This window comes from Stegodyphus dumicola, chromosome 5, assembly GCF_044657685.1.
Source record: "Stegodyphus dumicola isolate Sdum_Otavi_A_Nest chromosome 5, ASM4465768v1".
NCBI lineage: Eukaryota > Metazoa > Arthropoda > Arachnida > Araneae > Eresidae > Stegodyphus > Stegodyphus dumicola.
Window position 1 is genome coordinate 116,221,439 of NC_140772.1, and position 24,937 is coordinate 116,246,375.

Genomic DNA, 24,937 nt, shown 5'->3' on the forward strand with positions numbered 1-24,937 from the left:
ACTTAGAGGTAAAAGTTTTTGGATATTTTATTTATTTTATATGTGGAAATGTTCATATTTGGAAAGAGTAAATACTTTTTCGCGATCAGGTAATTTCATATATGTTCTTTTTACCGGGTTTAAAGATTGAGAAAATTGTCATGTATTTTCGTGAAATTTTTCTAATTTATGAGAAAAAAAGCCGTGTACATGGATATAGTGAAGAGTGTGCGCAATGCCATTTTTGTGCAATTCTGGGATGTTTTTTTAAGTAAAAATAAGTCGGCGTGTACATGGTTTATGTGTATGTGTTATTTTGAAAAACGCGTAAGGAATATGGTATTGTGCACTTTTTCCCAATTTTGCAGTGAATATTTGTCATGATTAAGCAGTTTTGTTAGATAAAATTTCTAGCATAAGTGTAATTCGGCTTGTAGATTGTTGGAAGAAGTGTTCAGTAGATAAAAAGAAAAGAAACATGTCTTTACTTCGTGAAGACAAAATGGCGGCGAGAAAAAAAAATAGAGGGTTGCTGTAGGAGAGTTGGTCGCCAAATTTTCGCCAAAAAAACGCCAAGTTACCATAATGTAAAGATCAACCGAAATAATAAGTAAATAATTGTTAAAGCAGACAGAATTTGCAGAAGAATTTTATATTATCGTTCCTGGCATATTTTAAAATTGCTGAATTGCTTATTTTTTCAAAAAAAAAAAAAAAAAGTAAATAAATAAATAAATTTAAATAAAGACAGAGGAAATGTGATATAAAGTGGGGGAAAAACGCTAGTGCAATAAATTTCAGGGGAACTTTAAAAAAAAAAATTGAAAGCATGTGTAGTCATCTCTAACGGAATTGCAAGCTTTATACAGATTTTCCTCGCAGCGTAGGCCGAAGAGTTCCTACGATAACAAAGTACATATTGAAGAGCATGCGTTAATATTACAATTTACTGAATTATTAATGCTTGATTATTGTTGTGCTTTGAAATGAAAATGCATTTAATCTGGATAAAAAGGATTATGCTAGTATTTATCAGTTTTCGAAAGAAGATTAAAAATATGTGACGTTAATAAATTCCTCGAACGAGCTTTATTTCAGATAAAATAAGTACTGCTTGCGAGATCACTTTCGCGAAGATATGATTCCGAAAGAAGACAATTTTATGGATATAAATGAATACTAACAGGCAAATTTTAAATTGAATGTTTGGAATCTAGATTTGGCTTGTATCGGTAAATGCCAAAGTGTGATTTATGTGACTGCATTGGATGGTTCGAAGAGTGAACGAAAGCTTCGAATGAAAAATGTGTTAATATAATGTGTTAAGAAAAGTCTTAGATTAATGCCTCTTTGATGAATTAGCCTGCGTAACAAATGCAGCGACATAGTGATCTCGCTTTATTCGGATGCGAATTTGAATATATCGATAAATATACAAATTTTTAATACAATGCCTACAAAGTTAGAGTGTTTACTGTCTAAAATTTCTCTATGAGCTGTACACAGGTAAGAGATTGAATTTAGATAACTGTTGATTTTATCAAAAAATTTGAAATGCATTTCCAAAAGAGGTCAAAAACAACACTTAGTTCCTCCTTCATCTTTTTAATCTTTATTAATTATTGGGAAGTACTTAGTAATCAAATATATTTTTTAATATTGTCTTGAAAATAGTGAATACCATGCAAAATATTTTTTAAACAATTATGTAAAAGTTTTAACAGTTGTAAGTTTTATACTTCAAATGATTGTTAGCTAATGTACTTATTAAACGAAGAGATTACGATATCTCCTACTATATTAAATAGTAGAAACTAAAGTGCTTTATTTAGATATAATAAAACAAAGTGATATCATTAATCTATGATAATCTATGATTAATAAAGGAGTCTATGTGTTTGTGTGATTGTTCGCGATTAACTCGGTCACTACTATAGCTACCGTCAACAAACTTTCTACAATTCTTTTCTGGGTCTTGGAAAAGGTCGACGTCCAGTTTTTCAAAAAAAAAAAAAAAGTCTGAAAGGTTCTAGATTTTAAATTACGCCCAAACAACCATCGAAAATCCTTAAACACTGCGTGCCATTGTTGCTGATATAATGAGAAAGACTTAGTTTATTTTCTACCGAAATTTTTATGCGGGTTCCATATCGGACTGAAAAATGTATGACTATGAATCATATTTTTTGCATCGTTATTAGAGAAGGATTACAGCGGTATGGTTCTCTCGGTTGTTATATACATTACTCTCAATCTAACTTAATTGGCATCGGGTACTTCCGCTAGTGCTAAATATTGTAATATATATTTAATGCAATTTTTGAGCCCCTAATCTCAAGGAAATACGCAACACATAGTTCTTTGATAAACCAGCTAAGTATATTTAATGACATTAAGCATACAATCAGCATTCAATTCTTTTTTCCCTTTTTAAACTTTATATTAATAACTGTGAATCACTTGGTAGAAGAATTTTTAGACTCTTCCATTTTACGTAAAAAGTTCTGAAAATCATTTAATACAAATTTATTTAATGCCCTAATGCACTGCCATTCGACAAAGTTGTTTAAATTTTCTTTCAAATTTAATCTGTTATTGATTAACAATCTAAGCGGTTTGAAAATAATAAAGTAGTTATTCTTGTCTATTATTTTCAATTACTACCTGTATTCATGAAATTACATTAGATGGATTCAGTGAATTTATTAAAGTCTTTATATATATATTATTTTTTATATTAACTGCTTTATCCCTTTCAGGGACGGTGGTTTCGCCTTGAAACCGCATTTTCAACATTTTTTTTAATTTAGAAAATTTGGTTTTTTTTTCCTCAAAACCGCTGCTAAAATAAAATTACTTCTTAAAGCTGATAACAGATGGCAGCAGCAAACCTTTCTGGGCATCCATTAATTGATACGAATCATTTAAAAATAGCTTCTTTGGCACAATACTCTTTTTGACCCATTTTAAAAACAAAAAAAAACAATTTTTAATTTTTCCACAATATATTTTATAAGCAGGCATCAATGAGTAATGAAATGTTCTTAGTTCACAAAAAAAAAAAAAAAAAAAAAAAGTAATAGAACCCTTTTAATTTTGAATGTTTTCATTGCGGTTTCAGTATGACACCTGTCGCGAACGACGCACGCTCCGCTCTTGGGGAACGGATTGAGCCTCCAGACCGACGAAAATTGAAAAAGAAAGTTTGTTTTTTGAGAACTGGCAACGATAAGTGTATGCTTTTAGAACAGTGACGCAGTAGATTAATGACGCTGTTAGATATGTAGAACAATGATGCTAAGTAGTTAGAAGTGTTTTTTGATAGTGTAATGATTTAGATATTGTTGCTCTTTTGTGTCAAATATCAAATAAAGTGATTCATACAAAAGAGTGCCAATTTTAGATGAGTTTGGAACCAAATCGGAGTCTACTAAAGCGGCGGACCAGAATCGAAGAAAGCGGATCATAAAGGTAAGCAACCTTTCTTTATTTGCTTATCTAGAATTTTGAATGATCTGTTTTTTACTGAATTGAAACGATATAAATTTTCTGGCGCCCGAACAGGGACCGCCGATGTGGACTATATTGAAGTGAAAGATTTAGGAATGTTTAAAAAATATCTCCTTTTGATTTGAGAAGTTTATTCATGATTTGAGAGTACTGATTTTTAATTTGAAATATTTTCTATCTGAAATATTTAAACATGTGTACTAAACTAGAAGAATTAAAGAAAAGACGAACTGTAGTTAGGAGTATGACAACAAAGTTGATAATTGTAAAGAATACCTCCAAGAAACAGAACACGATTTGTGTATTCTTAATGAAAATATTGATTTATTAGATTCAAAATATAACAGCCTAAAAGAATTAGATAAACAAATACAGGAATTAATTGAGGCTACTGAATATGAATCGGAATTTGAAACTTGTGAAGTTTATTCCGAGAAAATAATTTCTATGAAATCAAAACTAACATTTATGTTAAAAGAGAATAGGAAACCTGAAATTCCTGTTTCGAATACAATTGGTAATATTGTGAATAATGATATTTCAAATATTTCTGTATCTCATTCAAAAATTAAATTGCCTAAATTAACGATCAATAAATTTAATGGCGATCCTGTTAATTGGTTATCATTTTGGAACCAGTTTGACAATGCGATACATCAGAATAGTGATTTAACAGATACAGAAAAATTTAATTATTTGATATCATTTTTATCAGGTGCTGCTTGTAATGCTGTTAGTGGTTTTGCATTATCAAGTGAAAATTATTTTGCCGCAATCGAGTTACTTAAAACACGCTTTGGTCGAACAGATTTAATTATAAATGCACATATGGGAAAACTTTTAAATTTAGAACCTGTTAGGAATGCTAACAACACATTTGCATTACGTAAGTTGTATGATGATATCGAAATACAGATAAGAAGTTTAAAATCACTTAATGTAACTTCTGGCACATATGGCACGTTATTGACACCAGTTTTATTAAAATTAATTCCGAATGAACTGAATCTTGATTTCCAAAGAAAAAGGAAATCGAAAGATAATTTCGATGTAAACGAATTATTAGAGTTCTTGAAAACGGAAATTGAGTGCCGCGAATCCATGCTACAAATTCAAGATAAAATAAACAACCATAATTCGAGCCACTTTCCTAAAGAAAAAAGAAAAAATAAAATTTCTATTCCAACGGCTGCTGTGTTAAAGGTTTCAATTAAAAGCTGCATATTTTGCGAGGATACAGAAAAAGAAAAACATACTTCCGATGCTTGCCCGAAGTCCGTAACAGACAGAAAGGCGTCACTTCGGAAACTCGAAATGTGTTATTTATGCCTTAAAAGGAATAACCATTTGGCAAAAAATTGCTTTTCGAAGATAAAGTGTGATTCATGTGGGTGGAAACACAACAGTTTAATCTGTGACAGAAATAGTTTAGATGAAAAAAAAATCAAATAAGAAGGATCTCAATTTGACGAACAAATCATGTTTAGAGAAAGTTTTATTACAAACTTTAGTTGTAAGAGTGCGTGGGAATGGTCCAGAAAAATACTGCCGCTGTTTAATTGATTCTGGGAGTCAACGAAGCTATGTATCTAAATTCTTAGCTAATGCTATGCAGTACGAATGTATTAACGAAAGCAGTGTGATTCATTGTCTGTTCGGAGGAACTGAAGTGGTTGAAACTCATAAACAGTTCGTTGTACGTTTAAGTAGTATCAAAAACGATTATCAGTGTAACTTCAAAGCTTTTGATCAAGCGAATATTTGTTCTGATATTCCACAATTGAACATCAAGCCTTATTTAAATGAGTTAAAAACCCATAACATATTTTTGAATGATGTTGAAGGTAGGCATAAAAAATTGTTGTTCGAGCATTCTCCTTCTGAAATTCATATCCTCATAGGCGCAGACATAGCGGGAAAATTGCTTACAGGGAAAATAAAGAAGTTAGAATGTGGATTAGTTTGCATTGAAACTTATTTAGGCTGGAGTATCATGGGGAAAATTCCCGTAGAAATGGAAAATAAATAAATATGATTGTTTTTATGCATTTTCTACGTTAGTATCAGATAGTAAAATTTCTGATTTATGGAAACTTGATACTCTTGGGATATTAGACCCTTCAGAAAGTCAAACTAAAAGGGAATTATAAAAACAAACAATGACACATTTTCTTTCCAATGTGAAAAGAGATGAAGAAGAAAGGTTTCAAGTTTGTTTACCTTGGATTGAAAATCGTTCCCTACTTCCAGACTATCGAGAAATAGCTGAAAAGAGATTAAAGAGCACAGTGAAGAATTTAAGGGATGGGGGATTTTTAGAAGATTATAACGCAATTTTTAAATCTTGGGAATAATAATAGAGGGAAAAATAATCTTGGGAATAATAATTTTAAATCTTGGATGATAAAATAATAGAGATTGTTCCTGAGGAAGAAGTTAATAACCCGTCTCATTATTTACCCCATCGTGCTGTTATTCGAATGAATTCCACCACGACAAAAATAAGACCGGTTTTCGATGGATCCGTAAGAACTAAAGGATCACCCTCCGTAAATGACTGTTTGGAAAAGGGTCCAAATTTGAGTGGTCTTTGGAATAACCAGCAGTCCATTTCTCTTAAATGCAGCACTAACGAAATTAATGAATGAAGTACCAGAAAATTATCGTGCGAGTGCTAATAAATTAGTAGAATCCTGGTACGTTGATAATTTAGTTACAAGTGTGAATGATGAATCAGAATTAAAGAAGTTAAAAAATGATGCCACTGAAATTTTGGCAAGTGCTAAATTTGAATTACAAGAGTGGGCATATAACTATCCTCAAAATAAAAGAGATGCATTTGTTGTTGAACCCATTTTAGAACAGTCGAAGCTTGATAAATTAAATGAGAATGAGTTTTTCGATGATCCTTGTGAAGCTAAAACGGTCAACATTTTGGGACTTCTTTGGAATTTGCATGATGACACATTAAGTTGTGATATTAAGGGATTAAATGAATCAAAAAACAAACCTGTTACTAAAAGAACAATTTTGTCTGAAATTCATAAAATTTATGACCCTATTGGATTCACCTGCCCTATAATTTTAATTCCTAAAATTCTGTTACAAAACTGCTGGGAATTAAAAGTAACTTGGGATGAAGCTCTTCCTGAAGAAATTCAAAGGAAATACATGAAATGGAAAAATGATGCAAATCGTTTAACAGAAATAAAAATTCCTCAACAGATGATGCTTAATATTGATTCTGAATTGAAATTATCCTTTCATATATTTTGTGATGCATCCCGAATGGCATATGCAACCTGCGTTTATTTAAGAAATGAAAATGAAAATGAAGTTTCTTGTCATTTAGTTCAAGCACGATCTAGAGTTGCTCCTCTAAAACCCACATCAATTTGTAGACTAGAATTATTAGCTTGTGTTGTTGGTGCAAGATTAATGAAATCTATAAAACAAGATTTGAAGGAAGAAAATATACCTACGTTTTATTGAACAGATTCAAGGAACACATTGTACTGGATTAAGAATGAAGAAAATTGGGGTGTATTTGTTATGAATAGAGTGAAAGAAATACGAGCTCTTACTAATCCTGATGCATGGAATTATGTTCCTGGCAACTTGAATCCTGCGGATATTCCGTCAAGAGGATGTTCTGTTGAAACTATTAAAGCCAAAAGATGGCATGAAGGTCCAGCATGGTTGAAGTTGAATCCAGACTGTTGGCCTACTTGTGATATTTCTCCTGACAAAGATATGATTGATCGAGAAAGAAGAAAAACAGTTGTATCCTCGTTAACAAATGTAGATGAAGAATTTTCGCATTTCTCACGAATTTCTTCTTTTGAGAAAATAATTAGAGTTACAGCCTGGATAAAAAGGTATATTGATAACTGCAGAAATAAAAACAGAACAACGTCAAAGAACTTAGAAATCGAAGAATTGAATGCAGCTGAAGTCCTTGTTTGGAAATTTGTGCAAAGGGTCTCCTTTAAAACAGAAAAGGATAAACGCTTACAAAATTTAAAACCATTTGTTGATTCATCTGGTCTTTTAAGAGTAAAGTCAAGAATATTAATGAGACAAGACTTCGAAAATTTTAGAACACCTGTAATCCTACCTCCTGAACATCCAGTTGTCTCTAAACTGATTATGGAAAAACATGAACAACAAATGCATTGCGGAACTCAGACTTTAATGTCAATGCTACGAGAAAATTTCTGGATTTTGAAAAGTCGTAAAACTATTCGTAAAGTGTTGAAAAACTGCACTAAATGTAGAAGATTTGATTCGAGGCCCTCCACGGTACAATCCGCACCTTTGCCAAAGGACCATGTTAAAGATTCTTCTATTTTTGAAGTGACAGGTATCGACTTAGCTGGCCGTTTGTTTTTAAAAAATGGATCGAAAACGTGGATCGTTTTATTTACATGTGCTGTATACAGGGCAACTCATCTTGAACTTTTAACGTCTTTGTCAACAGATAACTTTTTATTGGCTTTCCGACGTTTTATAGCACGCAGAGGAAGACCTGAAATTGTCTACACTGATAACGGTAGTAATTTTATTGGTACAAATTCGCTCTTAAAAATGATTGACTTGACTGGGATAAACTTATTAAAATCATGTTGTCAAACCGCATTAAGTGGAAATTTATCCCACCAGCTTCTCCCTGGTGGGGTGGATTTTGGGAAAGAATGATTGGCCTGATGAAAAACATTCTCAGAAAAGTTTTAGGTAATGCCTCACTGAAATATGAAGAACTCTATACGATCTTCTGTGATTGCGAGAATATCTTAAATTGCAGACCATTAACTTATATTTCCGAGGACTTGGAACTGGAACCCTTGACACCTGCAATGTTTTTTCGTGATCTAAAAGAAAGTGGAGTTCCAGATCTAGATATTATTGATGCCAAATACTTACAAAAAAGGTATGCATATCAGATGAAGGTTAGAGAAGATCTAAGAAAACGGTTCAGAACTGAATACTTAGGACAACTGAAAAACCATATTTTAAAAACAGAGAAATATGTTAAACTATCGGTTGGAGACATTGTGTTAATAGAAACGCCTGAGAAAAGAATTAAGTGGCCTCTAGGAAAAATTATAACACTCATCCCAGGAAATGATGGTGTAGTTCGTTTAGTAAAATTACGCACCAAAAGTGGCGAAATCCTTCGATCCATACAACGAATTTATCCGTTGGAAGTCCATTTACAAACGGATAATATAGGAGACTGTTTGAGAAAGAAGCATTCTGATCAAAAAATGTGTGATAAGCCTACAACTTCTATTGGATCTACAGAGTTTCGTGCCACTGACAAAGATCAGTCAAATGAACTCAATCAGAATCCCCTCAAAACAACTAGATGTGGACGAGTGATTCGAACTCCTGAACGATTAAACCTCATGAACTTTCAACCAGACTGTGGCTGAGTTTCAACTTGGTGAAACTCATCGGGGGGTGTGTCGCGAACGACGCACGCTCCGCTCTTGGGGAACGGATTGAGCCTCCAGACCGACGAAAATTGAAAAAGAAAGTTTGTTTTTTGAGAACTGGCAACGATAAGTGTATGCTTTTAGAGAACAGTGACGCAGTAGATTAATGACGCTGTTAGATATGTAGAACAATGATGCTAAGTAGTTAGAAATGTTTTTTGATAGTGTAATGATTTAGATATTGTTCCTGTTTTGTGTCAAATGTCAAATAAAGTGATTCATACAAAAGAGTGCCAATTTTAGATGAGTTTGGAACCAAATCGGAGTCTACTAAAGCGGCGGACCAGAATCGAAGAAAGCGGATCATAAAGGTAAGCAACATTTCTTTATTTCCTTATCTAGAATTTTGAATGATCTGTTTTTTACTGAATTGAAACGATAACACCACCGCCCGTCTGGGACATCGAAGAAAGGATCAGATGACGCAGTCGCGAGATTTTTTGCAGTTGTGTTTATTGCTTTCTGATCACTGCTGTAAACAATTACACAATATCTTCATTTGAGTGGCTTCAAAGATGAGGATTTATGGAGCTTTTGAGAGATGGAAAACATTTCTTATTTTTTACAGAGACACAGCACACTGAAAAACACTCACAGTTGCGTTTTTATTATGCTTCTCTTAGCGGTGGCTTTTCTCATGCTTCTAGTTCATAGTAAAATAATTGTATGCATCTTAATTTATTTTATTTTTACATATAATTTTCTTAGATTTAAACATATTTTTTTTTAATATTTCATAGTTTTATGCAAGTAATTTAGTGCATTATTAGTTACTTTTTGTCTTATACTTTTTTGTTTCCTGTTTTAAATTTTTTATTTATAATTAAAAATACGTGTTTATGCAAATATTACTTACTTCATTAGTTGTTCAGTAATTTACTAGTATAATCTGCAATTTGGGTTTTGTTCAGATACTTTTCAGCAAAGTAAAGATAGATAAGCAAATGTTTAGTCTTAAATGCTCTAGACGGGCGCTGGTTTCAAGGCGAAACCGGTCCCCTTTCCATAAGGGGGACTCTAAAATTATGAATCGATATTTCGATTCACCGTGACTTGAAAAAATTCACTTAATACAATGAATCAATATTTGCGTTATGCATTTCAAACGTAGTGCTATCGACCCTTTTTTGATACGAATTATCACTGATGAAAAATGGATCGTCTACAATAACATTAATCGAAAACTATCACGGTTATGATAGTTTTCGAAGAATGGCATGGTGAATTATCACAAATCACATCAAAAGCTAAATTGCATCAGAAGAAGACGCCATAATACTGCCAGTTTGGTGGGATTACTTAAAAGTGTTGTATATTTTGAGCTGCTGATCAACTCAGATATTTACTGCAAACAGCTTATGAAACTGGAGGAAGCAATCAAAGAGACAAAGCCAGATTTGGAAAATCGAAAAGGAGTCGTGTTCCACCATGACAATGCGAGGTCTCAAGCAAATTCAGCAACAAGTAAGAATTATTGGAGGTTGATTGTGAGGCCATGTCGGATCACCCATACAGCCCTGACTTTGCGCCATCGGATAATCATTTATTTGAAAGTTTACAAAACTTCTTAAAATTTTTTTTTTAAATTACAAATATTTCAGCAATAACGATGACATCAAATCGCGTTTTTTTTTTTTTTTTTTTTTTTTTTTTTTTTTTTTTTTTTGAGTTTTTTGCTGGTAATGACCAGAATTTTTCTGACCGCGTAATCATAAATTTATCAGAAAGATGACAAAAGGTTGTTGAACAGATAGGAAACTAGTTTACTGATTAAAGTTAATTTTTTGTAGAGAAAAAAAAAATTGAGGTTTATTTCACACTAAATATTTAAACTATCGAAATTACTTTCTTGCTAACCTCATATTTAGAATACATTTAGGTTTTAAAACGGAAAGGTTTAAATATTGTTTGGAGTGCATTTGGCGATTTATTTTCTTTTGTGCTATAAAATTAGCTAACCAAATAATAATAATAATAATAATAATAATAATAATAATAATAATAAGCCTTAGGATTCAGAAATGCAAATTTAATATGTTCTAGAGGGTAGTAATTTTCAGGTTTGGTATTTGTGCTTGTTTTTCTTTTTTTGGGGGGGGTATCTCTGCGAATAATTTGTGACTAGATTAGGATATTAGAAGACAATTAAGAGGATTTACAATTAATGATAAAAAATGAATTTTCCTAAAATAACAACAGGCTAGGTGATAGGATTATGAACTGTTATATGTAAACTTTCTCAGATTTCCTTTTCAACAAAGCTTGCTTCAATTTAATTCAGAAATGAATAAATTAATTTAAATTTCTACAATTTCTACAATTATATAGATGTTGTCAATTACCAATGGAATAAGCCACCTTTTCATTTATCATATTATCATGGTTCCTAGATAATGATATTCATTCGAAGATAAAGGCTTTGCCACACACAAGCTAAAGAATTTTATGAGTAACAAATCACATTATGACTCACTCACACAGAGCAATATGAATTAAATATTCTAAAATACTTTACGATTTAATCGTTACTAAATCCGAAAGATGTTATATAATTTCACTGTGGTTTTGATCTATGGCTTTAAGTGTCACAAAATCCTCATTTATAAATTCAGTTTAACTTAAGACACACACTGCTGTACAAGCTTAAAGCAATGTTAAAAAGTTATTACAATTCACACACACACAATTTTATACACAATTCACACAACTTTCGATGTAATGAAGAAAATTAAGGATAAACTGGAACATAAACTAGCATTAAGAAAAAATGTACAACTGAAGACAAATAAGGCGGAATTTAAATGGACTAGATAAATCTAAAGTAAATCGGAATCTTGAAACAAATTTTATACGTGAAAACATGTAGTTATGGGACATAGTGCGGAACTAACATAAAGAAATATAGCAAAGATTCGAGAGTCAAAAGCACTTCATACGCATCTTTATTTGAGCAAGAATCAAATTATTGTACTCATTAGTACAGGGTAGATATTATAATGAATGTTATTCTACCACTGTGGAAGATTCACGGACTGCCTGAGACGTTGCTTACTGAGTGTAATATGTAGGACGTACCAGAAAATATTTCATACCTGTGCATTTGCTTATCTTCTAGTCGTAGAATTAAACTAATATACAGTCATATGTTTGTTTGACATAAATATTATATAAAAAATTAAATCAGTTTTTAAGAAATTAAAACCGATTAAACGAAAACTCCTAATATATAATAATTAAGGTCAAATTAGTTTATTTTTATTACTTCAAAATAACCACGATTTTGTGTTTAAGATAGGAACAAGGAGCTTGTCATTAAATCATCTCCCCCCCCCGAAAAAAGTCATCCATCTGAATACTCTATTCCCTGATGTTAAGAGGATAATGTCATTTTTCAAGCGTTTCACAAATTAAATAGAAGTAATTTAGAACTCCGCTGAAATTGTACTTATAAGAGAATATAAAACGATTTCATAATCAGGAGCCTGTGACACAGTAGTACGGACAATTATTCTGATAAGGGCTTCGTTAGCAAGGTCTTATTTTTTGACAAATCACTCATTTCCATCAAAGCGTCCTTTTGAATTAAATCTCTTTAACGTACTTCAGTTGGAAGCCCTTTCCCTTTTTATGCAATTGAGTGGACAGTACAGAGTTTCGTTTTCTTCTTCAGTGAATTAGAAATCGTTTAGAAAAGACTTGCTACAGATTGTAATTACCTCTTCTTGTGATTATCATTAAGCTACCCTTCTGCTGATTCAAACTGTCTCTTTAACACACTATGTCAAAGTACCTTTGGTGGTAAACCTTAATTACTTATTGATCTAAAAGATTACAAACTGAGAAATCTTCGGAGCTACTTTGGTAGATGGTTGCACGGATTTTGGCGATTTTCCTTTAGCGAGTAATACAACTTATGGTAAACCTATACTTTGTTGTCATTTTATTTAAAAAATAATGCGTTTTATTGTGCATAAATTCCGTGTTTAAAATATTATTTATGGCTTTTAAATATTAAAAATCAATTTAATTTTGCATTTTTATCTGAAATAAAAATTTTATTGTTTATCATATTTTATGAAATTTTATGTTGTGGATGATGTAATCAATGACGTCACCTTCCTTTAAAAGTAATTGGTTTTAATATCTATAAATTTAATCTAATGTTTTAAACATTATTTATGGCCGTTAAATATTAAAATACAATTTAATTTTGCATTTAAAAAAATGATTTTATTAGGTATGAATTTTTAAATAATTTTAATTCTAGCCGTGATGTAATAAGCTCTCTGATTGGTTATAGAATATTTGTGCATTAATGAGCTGCAATCAGCTCTTTGATTGGTTACTGACAATTTGTGCATTCAATGTTTTAAAATTTAATTCATATCTTCGAATTCCTTCAAAGATATCCTCAAAGATGATATCTAAATTATGATTCTGATTTTTTTGTGGTACTTATCAATAAACAACAGGTTAAATACTCAAAAAAAGTGTAAGTACATATTTTTTTAAATTTTATAATTGTATACTTCAATTTTTGTTAAAAAAAATAATATACTATTTTCAGAAATTGCTGAGATAATTATTGTTCATATGTTTTAATGTTAATTAATATTCTATATAACGTATTTTAAAGTATTTGAATTTAATAATATTCTAATTCTTTTAAATGTTGGTATGATGGTTTTTAATTCGATATTCAATTTCAGTAATATTTTAATCTAATTAAACGTTGGCCCAATGATTTTATAGCGGTATTTTTATTCTTTTCTTTGCTATATGAAAATAATAATAACCTTACTTTAGTATTTTATACTCATAGTAAATGTATTTATTTACACTTGTCTGCCATCTTAAAAAACGACATTTTCAACAAAAAATTAATCCATTACTTTTAATGATATTTATTTTTTTTAAAGTTTCGAATACTTTACTATGCGTAAAAACAGCGTTTTTCAAGATGGCTGACGTTTGTAAAAATCTCCGCCGACAATTGCGCCAACGTAAATCGCCAAAAATCCGTACAACCGACTACCAAAGTAGCACCAAATCTTCGACCGTGTTATGATGAATTCAAAGTCGCTGGTAATGAATCTAAACCATCAAAAATTGCAATACGATGATCTATTATTATACTTAGCATATAAAACGATAATAGTGCTGTTACCAAATGTATGAACCAAATTTTATTACAAAAGAAAATTTATATTTTTTTAAAACTGATTGTTGAAATAAGTATTCGTAATCCCATAATTCATAAATATTCGTAATAATCTCTCTTTCTATCTCTTTCTCATGCACATACACAATTGAAGTAGCCAGTCCTTGTTATGAAAGAAAAATTTTTGAGTTCATTATTTTGTAATCTTAATTGTAAAACTATAATTTTCACGTGGGCTAGAAATGAGAATAAATGCTTTATTATTTTTTCAATCTTAATCTCCGTGAAGTTAATTTTTTTGTATATTTCTAAAATTAATACTAATCGCTTACAAAAATTGGATAGTCAGAAATTTGTTATCGTGCTAGGTTTTTATTTTCATTTTATATTTTTACCGATACTATATAGCCAATAAATACGTTCATACAGTTTTATGAAAATTGCTGTTAATTTGTATTTTCATGAATTTCAAATGAACGAAATACGAGTTGTGTGTCCATATTATTCTTTATATCTTATGCTTTTATAATATTGACGGGAAATGTTTTATAAAAATTATAGCATGATCTTTTTCATCAGTGGTCTTCCCACCGCTGTTTTTTCTTGCTCAGGTTTTATTAAACGCTAAATTTCAAAGTTCAAGGCGAAGCAGCTAAAGATGTAAATTTCATACTTTCATTCCGAACTGATTATGTGATGAATTTTAAACAAAATATTAAGTATTTCATTGTGCATTATATGTAGAAATTAACAAAAAACCAAATCGGCTTAGCACTAAACAAGAGTAAAATCTAGTTTGCTTATATTTAGAGTTATTAGGAATGCTTGCTTAGAGTTGACAACAAGAATTAAAATTCAAAACTAAATATAAGACGTGAGTTGTTTTCTATTGGTACTGTGTATCTTATTATTTTTTGTGCGGTATGTGTATTTGGCGTACATTTTGGTGCATTAAAATGTCTTTTTAAATCAAGAGACCATATAAATTTAACTTCTACCGCCCACATGCGCTCTCTCTCTATATATATGTAATATAAAAATTCCCAGTAGTTTGAAAGTGCCGGTTCACGGGCAGGATCTTAAACTCGCAGACGCAATGCGCAACAAGCTCGCAAGTGGAGTGCGGAACAAGGCCGCAAGCGGAGGCACAGCAGATAAGAAGGAGTGTTTCAGGATTCTTCATCTAACTGATAAGACGACGTCACAATTTGATAAGAGATTATCTTTGATTAATTTTCTGGAGGTTTTTGTTAATCGAGGTTTAGACTTTGTATTTTTCTTGCTATTCCAGCTATTTTACTACATATATGATGGCTATTTCCTAGGTGCGCTGAACGGCGCTATTTTCGAATTTAATGACTGATTCAGTTTATTTACTTTATTTCTTAAATCTTCTATTCATAATACCAGATTTACATTATGTAATCTTAACTATATTACTCATTTATATTATTTATTTCATTTTACATAGAATTTTTTCATGTCTTTTAACCAGTACTTTTAACTCATTTGTTACATTTTACGAGCTTAACTATTCAGATCTGCGTTTCTATTTATTATATTACTTAATCTTAGATGTAAAATTTAGCTTATTTTATACATTTTAGCCGTAATAATATTTAATTTACTCTAATTTTTAACTAATTTATTATATTTTTACACTACATACATGACTTTTATTTGATTTCTTTCATACATTTTAACCTTCATAATTTCCAATATAGTCTTAATTTTAACACAATTCCTATATTTTTAGATCATATACCTTTTTATTTAATTTTAGATGTAAATTTTAACTTCTTTTCTAGTTTTCAGTTTCCATCAAACTCTGAATGGTAAATAATTTGCTATATTTTCACATTATGTTCATCACTTTCATTTAGTTTTTAACTAAACGTTTATAACTAATTTCATATGTTTTAACCTTCGTAATTTCAAACATGTTCTTAATTTTAGCTTAATTCCTCTATTTTCTGACCATACATATGATCTTTATGTAATTTTCGATGTTATTTTTAACTTGTTTCATACAATTTGAATCTTCATAATTTTGAATGTAATTTAATGTTAAACTTTTTCATCATACTTTCTTATCATATACCTAACTTTTAGTTAATTTTTTATGTAAATTTAAACTTCTTTTCTATTTTTTAACGTTTTTAGTTTCTATCATACTCTGTATTTAACTAATTTGCTATATTTTCACACTATGTACATGACTTTCATTTAATTTTTTACTACTTTCATATGTTTTACCCTTCGTAATTTCAAAAGACTCTTAAGTTTAGCTTAATTCCTCGATTCTCTTACCATATATATGGAATTTATTTAATTTTGGATGCTACTTGTTTCGTACATTTCAAACCTTCATAATTTTTAAAGAGCTCTAATTTTGAACTTATTTATTACATTTTCCTACCATATACATGAACTTTAATTAATTTTAGATGTAATTTTAATACTTTTCTGACACTTTTTTTCTTCCAGTTTCTAACATACTCTAAATTTTAACTCTTTTTTTATATTTTTCGTTTGTAATCACGCATTTGATTTTACTATTTCAGCTAAATTTACGTGTTTAAATGTCTTAAACATAGACATAGTTTACAATTAAGCATTTTATTTTACGACCGATAACTATTATTTATAACCAATGCGTTGAATAGCCCTTACTTAGTCTATATTTTATACTACTATTTTAATTTGCCAATTGTACAATTTATCATTCTGCAGTATTCTTACCATGACTAATTCTACTATTTTACGTCACTATTAACCTCATTTCAATTTTCAAACTTTAATATTTCTTGCATATTCTGATATTACCTTAAAGTTTTTAAATCATTTATATCTGAACGCATGCTTTTAAGCTCTTTGGTGTTACCAAAGTTCGATTTCGAATCTCTATTCTCATTAACTTAGTTTGATACATTCCAAATTTTTAGAATGAAATTTCAACTTTCATTCATAATTTTAGAGCCATATTCGCTGTTTCGTGTACTCATATAGAAATCTTTCTTATTTTTTTAAACTCTTGATACCTTTTAATTCAGTGTTTTTTTGCTGATTGATTACACCTTAAATCACTTTAAATGCCCCGACTATGCAAATTTTCACTTTATTACCTTTGTCCTAGACTAAGTACAGACTTTTCTGTCTTTATGGACAATTTGCATGTGCAATTAACGATTATTTAGGTTCAAATACAAAAGAAAGTCCTAAGATAAACATTTCCAGGATCGAATCAGAGGTTAATGACCATCGATTTTACCCATTGGTTATCATTTCACCTCTTGAAATTTTGTTTGATTTAATTTTATTTCTAGCGCATAATGTTAGCGCATTTCTTCGAGCCTTGTTCAGCTGCAACTTAATTTCCCTAGACAATATCATATATAGTCTGTTTTTTAATTTCTTATACCAGGATTTTTTTTTCGTGGATGTCAGTTTTCATTAATTTATTTACCAATTTATTCTCTTATGAACGAAATCTTGTGAAACACTACCATACTTTTACACAACATATATCATTACCAATATACTTATATTTACAGAACGAACCAAAGAAAGAAACAGTAAGAGACATTTTACCAAAATCTCCGCTATATTTTCCAATATTTTAAGTTTCATCCATCTCAAATACAGAAATTTGTTCATAAATACTCATTATATCAGTTAAATATTCTTTACTAATACCCATTTAATGAGTAATAACCCCTTTAGAATATAAAATTACACCCAAATAAGTGTTCCATTTTCCCATAATTGTACATATAAGTTTGCATTATAGGAACTTTCTATGCATGTTCAAGAACTGTAATTTAATTAATGCTGTTAAATATTACCTTTTTCTAAGGCGAAAACTCCAAAGATCATTCAATTTTCCAACTCCAAAGCCTATTTAAATCATTCATCTTTTCCTGCAGTATTTCCTCAGCACCGAATACCTATCTTAGAACTATTTTCTTAAGAACTAAATATGAAAGAAGCATTGTCCACTGTAGAATATTTACTGCTTTAATCCAAAATGAAGGTAGAACTTTATCGAATGTAAGTTATTTACCCAGAATTCCCCAACAAGATTTAGAAAATAAGCCATAGAAAGCAAGCAACTTATGTATCTAAAAATGAGTCTTAACAGATTCTTATCGGCTCAAGATTTACTATCAGTGAGAAAAACCTGAAGTTAACTTCATCTAGCCTTGTCAGTATAAACACAGAAGTCATGAATCATTTTGTAGTACAATTAGCACTTTAGATACATTTAATACTAATTAACTAATTTTAATTAACTTTTCTTTTAAAAATCCTAATTGAAAATTGTACTGCAAAATTATTCATGTATAGAATCGGAAACAATACAGTTCCCTAGCGGCTGTTCCACTGCTATTAGCTGCCCCATAAACGAGGTGCATTATCCGACATTTCTCTATTCGTGTAGCGATTCATCCTCCCTTACGCTCATATGCTCAAAATAGTGCTTTTCATCGCTTCATTGTGGCCAGTTTTCCTTGCAACCTCTAGTGCCCTCTCGCGCGTCTGGGTTGAGCATGCGACCTTATGTTACTATATGATTCTTGCTACTTATCGTGTTCCTGACCTACATGTGGATTTTTTAACGAAACTTCTGAATCACTCTGTATTTAAAGTTTTTTTTACCATGCATATTTGCATACTTTTTTATTGTGTTCTGAAAACTTTTGTTTAAAGCTATTTGCAACATGCAAATAGATAAGCTAGAACTGAAGAAAACAAATTTAGAAAATTTATACACTTGGTTACATTTTTTAGATATCTGGTAAAATACTGACAAACTTAGCAATTTTTGTATATTTTAATCTTTTTGACTTTAAGTATAAAGCTTCTAAAATTAAAAAAAAAATAAATAAAAAGTATGGAAAAATTTTCTAATCACTCCCCGTCTTGCAATTCGGAAGAAATATATAAATAGAAGTTTCATGCCGTTGACGAGTAGTCAGTAAAAGTCTGAATGTTTAAACCTCTAAACGTAAAAGAGTTGTCATTTTATACTTCTGGTGCTGATTTTTTACTATGAAGGACAACATCTTAAATGCTTTAAGGGATAAAATATAATGCATTTTATAAGGACATATATCATTTGACAAGTATAACCCACAGAGAACCGACACTCACTAAGCTTGTTCTGAATATAAAAAGAAGAAACGATTATATTAAATACCATTTTTGGATCAAAATTAGAAATGTAAATTTTGAATGTCACAACTATTTCAGCTCGAACACACCTTTTAATTTCAGTTTTCTAATCCTTCTGCATAGTGAGCAGCTTATTAATGATGTAGTTACTGTTTTGATCTTGTCCTAAGCTTAGACAAACTTGTTTTGACCCTCAGCTTGAGTCTTCTGTAGAAACACTTCCAATTTCCTGTTAAATACTAGCAGTTTCGCAGCAAAGTGATTGCATTAAACGTGACGCTTGGATTAATCTTGGACAGAATTTCCAGCGCAGTTGCTGTTATTGTGTTAGCTCATATACAACAGTGCTTACAGAACATGTCATATTATATAATTTCAGGAGATATTATTACAGCGCATTTATTAGAATGGAAAATGCATTTCATATTATATAATTCCAATAGAATCGTTATTAATTAACTGTCAATGATGTTTCTGGTTGGAAAAGTACAACTTGCATTAGTAAATAGTAGTTGGGGATTCCATTAATTTTCACCTAGAAATTCGAATTTAAAATATGAAAAACCTCGTAGATGGAGGGATGGTGTGATTTTGCACGTTTCGGATCCTAACTTACTAAAAATTTGTAATTTTACAAACACTGCTTCAAATTAAAAAAATAATATTAATAAATTATAAAATAATACCATCATCTTACAGTAGACTTACTTAAAGTATACTACAAAATTTAATAGTTGGGTATAATTCCATTCATAGAATCAAAATATGGAAAAACGTCGGTATGTTATTTCAGAAAAAGTCCGATTTTGTGTCAAAATACATATATTAGAGCAATTGCTATGTATAAATCTAAAATATATCCTAAGTAGCGCTTTCGAGACATGAAAAACGCATATTAAATTTCTTCAATCGGCTCTGTAGAATAGGAGTTATAGAAATATCCCATTTTATGTGTAGATTTTATGTAAGTAGGGAAACGTAAAGTGTAATCGAACAGCAAGAAAAGCAGTCCTTTCCTTTTCACATTCTAAGATATATTTCTTGCTCTTTTGAAGATTTCTAGTAATAAACTGAAACTGAGATCTTTGTAAATTCTGCTATTTCCGATATACTAAAGTGTATATAGTAACATCTGAGAATTCTGTTTTGAACGTCTTTCAACATAAGTCCGAAATTTTGTAGATCCTTCACCTGAATGTGTTCGGCCTATTGTGAGGTAGGCCGAAACACTCTGACAAGTATTATTATATTATTTATTATATATCATAACCACTGGGACAAGTAATATTATATTATTATACAGTGCGACTGCATTATTAAGTTTACGTTCATCTTTATTACCTTTCAGGGAAGCAGGAATATATTCTTCACTCTAAAACAAAAATTACTCTGGGAATCTTAAGATTTTCTATGAAAATAAAGAAACACCGAGATGGAAAGTTTAAGAATCAATTTTATATTGTTAATCAACTATCTCTTGCATTTAATTAGTTGTTTACAATATTGTTTGATTAACTAATTTATTATTTCTAAATGCGCTTTGCTAATATATTCTCTGCGCTTTGGAATACAAAAGACAGCTTCTAAGATACAGAGGAAGGGAACTATAAAAATTTCAGTACTGTCAAATACTGCTTTGAATCATAAGCTAGCTTAGGTGTTGTACGAATATGTTGTTATAATTTGTATTTTCCAGAGATGAATAAATTAGTGATATATTACTTTATCATATAAAAACTTAGCTACATTTAAATAGTAGTACCACCTTTTTCTGCATTGCATATTTTATTTAAGGAGTTTTACTAACGAAATTCAAAAGTTCTCTCCATTATTGTGAACAAAATTAACACATTTGCACGCTAGGTTAGTTGACAATATATTTATTCAGAAAGTATTGTCTTTACTAACTTTACTCAATTTTATGTTCACATAACTAAATAATTCAGCTCAAAGCATAAAGTTAGAATCTCGAATTTATGAATTTTATGAATAATTTATGAATATATAAGATAAAAATATGTAAATCAGCTTTATAATTTAATTCAGTTATAGCCTCTTAATTCCTCCTTTGTTAATTTGGGTATTTCCTTTCTGTATTTAAAAGTCGTAGCAACTTTTCTGTACTGCGCCGTTTCTAGATTATGTCACATGACAAGCGTAACTTTGATGACGTAGCTAATTCGAAACTTGAACTCAAAATTTTTAGAACTGAAACATTTCTAACCTAAACCAAAACCTTATTTTGGTAAGTTTTCTATTGAAATAAATGGGCATTTTAGCTTCTTCCTTTGTGCTCCTTGGACGTTGTTTCGCAGTGCTATCTTCTTATCGCAGCAGTCAGTCTTAAAAATGTAAATGTTCCGGAAGTAGGCACAATTAGAATGCCAAGTAAATTGTGGCCAAGAATATCAATTTAAGTAAAAATGGAATTTAATCCCCTTCGATTGCCAAGTTTCTTATTCATTGCGAAACAACATTTTAGCATTCTACACAATCTAAACACTTCCTCTTCAATATGGATCTATGTTCTACGCCATTAACATAGCTACGACGTTTTTTCTCTTTTTCATCATCACACACACACACATATACGTATATGTACACTGCGGAAAAAAAAATAATGGGACAGTTCTATATCTCACCTTCTACTGTGCCAATTAACAAAATTCAAATTGCGTTTTTCATGTCTCGAAAGCGCGACTTTGTATATATATTAGATTTATATTTATCATTGTTGTAACATAGGTATTTTGACCCAAAATCGGATGTTTTCTGAAATAACATACCAATTTTTTCCATATTTCGATTTTACGACTCAAATTATGCCTAGATATTAAATTTTGAAAAATTCGGTGTGAAATTTACGGAGAAATTCAAAAATTTATCTTGGCTAAATTTTTTTCACTTGGCGAACTTCTTAATATATGGCACCCAATTTTCCTTTCCCTTGCATTATGCTGGAGCGGAAAAAAAGGCACTTCGTTCTTAATTTTTTACAATGTGTATGAGCGGGGAAAAAAGTCACTTCATTTCTACTTCGAAATAAATTTAGCAGTATTTAAACCACATCTGATGTTTTATCGCTTTCAACAAATATGCCAAATTTCAAAACGCGCTAATATATAAATTCATGCATATTTCGGAAATTTTGAAGAAAAAATTGTAATTTTTTTGTATGCTTAGAGATACGTCTACTTTAAGATGATGGTAAAAATTTTATAGATTATAATTCAAAAATTTTTTGAAAAATTTATAAAAATTAATTTAAAAATACAAATTTTAAAAATAAATCATAAAAAATGGGTGAATTTTATTTGGAAAGAACCTGAATTTCAAAATGTGAAAGAAAAAATCAAATAAGCTTAAGAAAATAAGAGAGATTAATAAATATATACCAAACTCAATTAACAATGAAGAGCTAATTTTTAAAAAACTACTCTTGCAATTTTTACAAAACTTGATAGTTTGGCGTAATTTTAGTCGTAGAATCCAAATATGGAAAAAATTGGTATGTTATTTCAGAAAGAGTCTACTTTTGTGTCAAAATACCTATATTAGAACAATGCTATATATAAATCTAATACATATCCTATGTCGCGCTTTCGAGACGCAAGATGAATTTCGTCAATCGGCCCAGTAGAACGGGAGCTATAGAACTATCCCCCCCTTTTTTCTTCTCGCAATGTACATGTAATGTTAGATACACCACAAAATTGCTGTTTTTCAAAAAGGGCTTAACCTAAATCTTTTTGGCGGTATACTTTAGATGTCTTTAGCACAGTTGCATTAGACATTTTTCAAAATTTTGTTTTAGTTTTAATTTTTAGACTACCCAATAATTATCTATCTCTTTTATTAACAAAATGTTCAGCTTCCAAGACTCAAGAAATCCCGCTTGACTGAGTTCTATATTCTGTAACATTTAACAATTTTTCTTTTCTTTTAGGCTTCCTATAATTTATAAAATTTTCGCTAAATTTCTCTTTTGCGTTATTTACGATTGCTCACAGCTTCCTCATAATTATTTAGCTTCTTGGAATTTGTTTATTCTTCACATAACAATTTTTAAAATTTTCCAAAAATGTTTTACACAATGCATTACAAGTTTCTAGATCGTTGAATTTAAAACAAATAATTAGTTTGTTAAACACTACAACATTTTTTTATTCGTTGAGATAAGCACTACAATTTGTTACATTCGCTGAACTGATTCTGAATTCATTCGGTAAACTGATTCTTCCCTTTAACTTGACTCTCAGTGCTGAAGTTCTTTTCGGATTTGTAATCCAGGTAATTCGATAATTTTCCTTTTTGCTTTTAAAAAATTATTTATTTTGTTACATCGTTTTCGCTATACCATATTTAACGTTATATTGGAGGTTTTATTCTATTAATTTTGTTATTAATCAGTTTAAAATTCGTAATTTATCTAATTGTCTAACTATCTAAATCCATTACTTAACTCGTTACAGGCTTAGTAATGGTGTTTTGCTACCAACAGAACTTCATTCATTTCAAAACTTTTGTTGATCTAATGTTACAGATTTTAAGAACTAGTTCCCCTCCTTTATTTTTTATAATTTTAGTTCAAATTTTCATATGTTGGATTACTTATATTTTACATGTTTTTTGGACTATATGCACTTAAACTGAGGTTATCATTATTATATTTTAAGCTTTTTTCCTTGTTTGTAATGCTGTTGTTATAAAAGTTTTCTTAAAAGTTTTCAACCTGACCTACATAGATTCAAAATTTGCATATATTTTTATTTTTTCATACATTGGATGCTTGATTTTGTTTTTTGGATTCTGTCTGCTCAAAAGAATAATATTTTAAAAAATTGTTTATGTTTTTGATGTTATGATTTTGCAATTTTTTACACTGTCAACTTCGGTCTATAGGAGTTGGACTCATAGTTTGGCACAGATTACTTTGATTGTTTTCTGAGATTATTTTAAACTTTAATTTGTGTCTTTTTTGATTCAGAAACAGGTAGGTTTATTTACTTCTTTCGTTTTCTTGTATTTACTTCTTCCCCTGATGACGATGCAGCGAAAAATATAAATTCTTTATTTCATTTACGGTTTTGGCATGCTTCGACAACGCTGTTTCCCTGTGTGCTTCTAACTTTTTGTATATGTTTATTCTAAACTGAATATGGGATGAATTTTAAACGAATACTTTAATTTATCTTGCGTTACATGTAATGTTGTTGCAGACTTAAATATAATGATGTAGGAATGTAGGTTGCGTACATACTGAAATGCTGATTCATAATGAATAAGAAACTTGGCAGATGAGGCAGATTAAATATTCATTTTTCAGTTGACATCTGCAGTCACATATTAATTGGTCCATTAATTGTGCCTGTTCCAGTATTCCATTTTTGGTATTGCTTACAATAAGAAGTGAGCAGAGCAGCAGGAGTCTAGATAAGCTGAAGACGGGAAGGAAGTGCCTTGCGATCACGATAAAATCTTAATTTAGAGTGTGTTAGTTTAGTTTCAGTTGGCTGTTTGAGTTTTCGTTCCATTAACATCACTAGCGTTATGTAAAAGTCATATGATATAGATTAGTCTCGAAATGACGCAGTGGGAGAAAAAAGGTATTACT

The 24,937-nt window shown here is 30.3% G+C and overlaps 2 protein-coding genes across 6 annotated transcripts in view; one reads left to right on the forward strand and one right to left on the reverse strand.

Moving 5' to 3' along the window:
* The window catches only part of IA-2 (tyrosine phosphatase IA-2), a 991,654-nt gene that overhangs the window by 694,128 nt on the left and 272,589 nt on the right, over window positions 1-24,937 (reverse strand). The window lies entirely within an intron of this gene.
* Window positions 3,224-24,937, forward strand: part of LOC146997207 (uncharacterized) — a 78,870-nt gene continuing 57,156 nt past the window's right edge. For 3 of the 4 annotated variants that reach the window (XM_085816351.1, XM_085816350.1, XM_085816352.1), the window contains exon 1: window positions 7,722-9,298. In XM_085816351.1, the coding sequence (XP_085672477.1) occupies window positions 8,112-8,924 (813 nt within the window). In that variant the 5' untranslated portion in view covers window positions 7,722-8,111 and the 3' untranslated portion in view covers window positions 8,925-9,298. Of the gene's footprint in view, window positions 3,451-7,721; window positions 9,299-24,937 lie in introns of those variants that run through there. The other variant, XR_015041010.1, reaches the window with a different exon arrangement.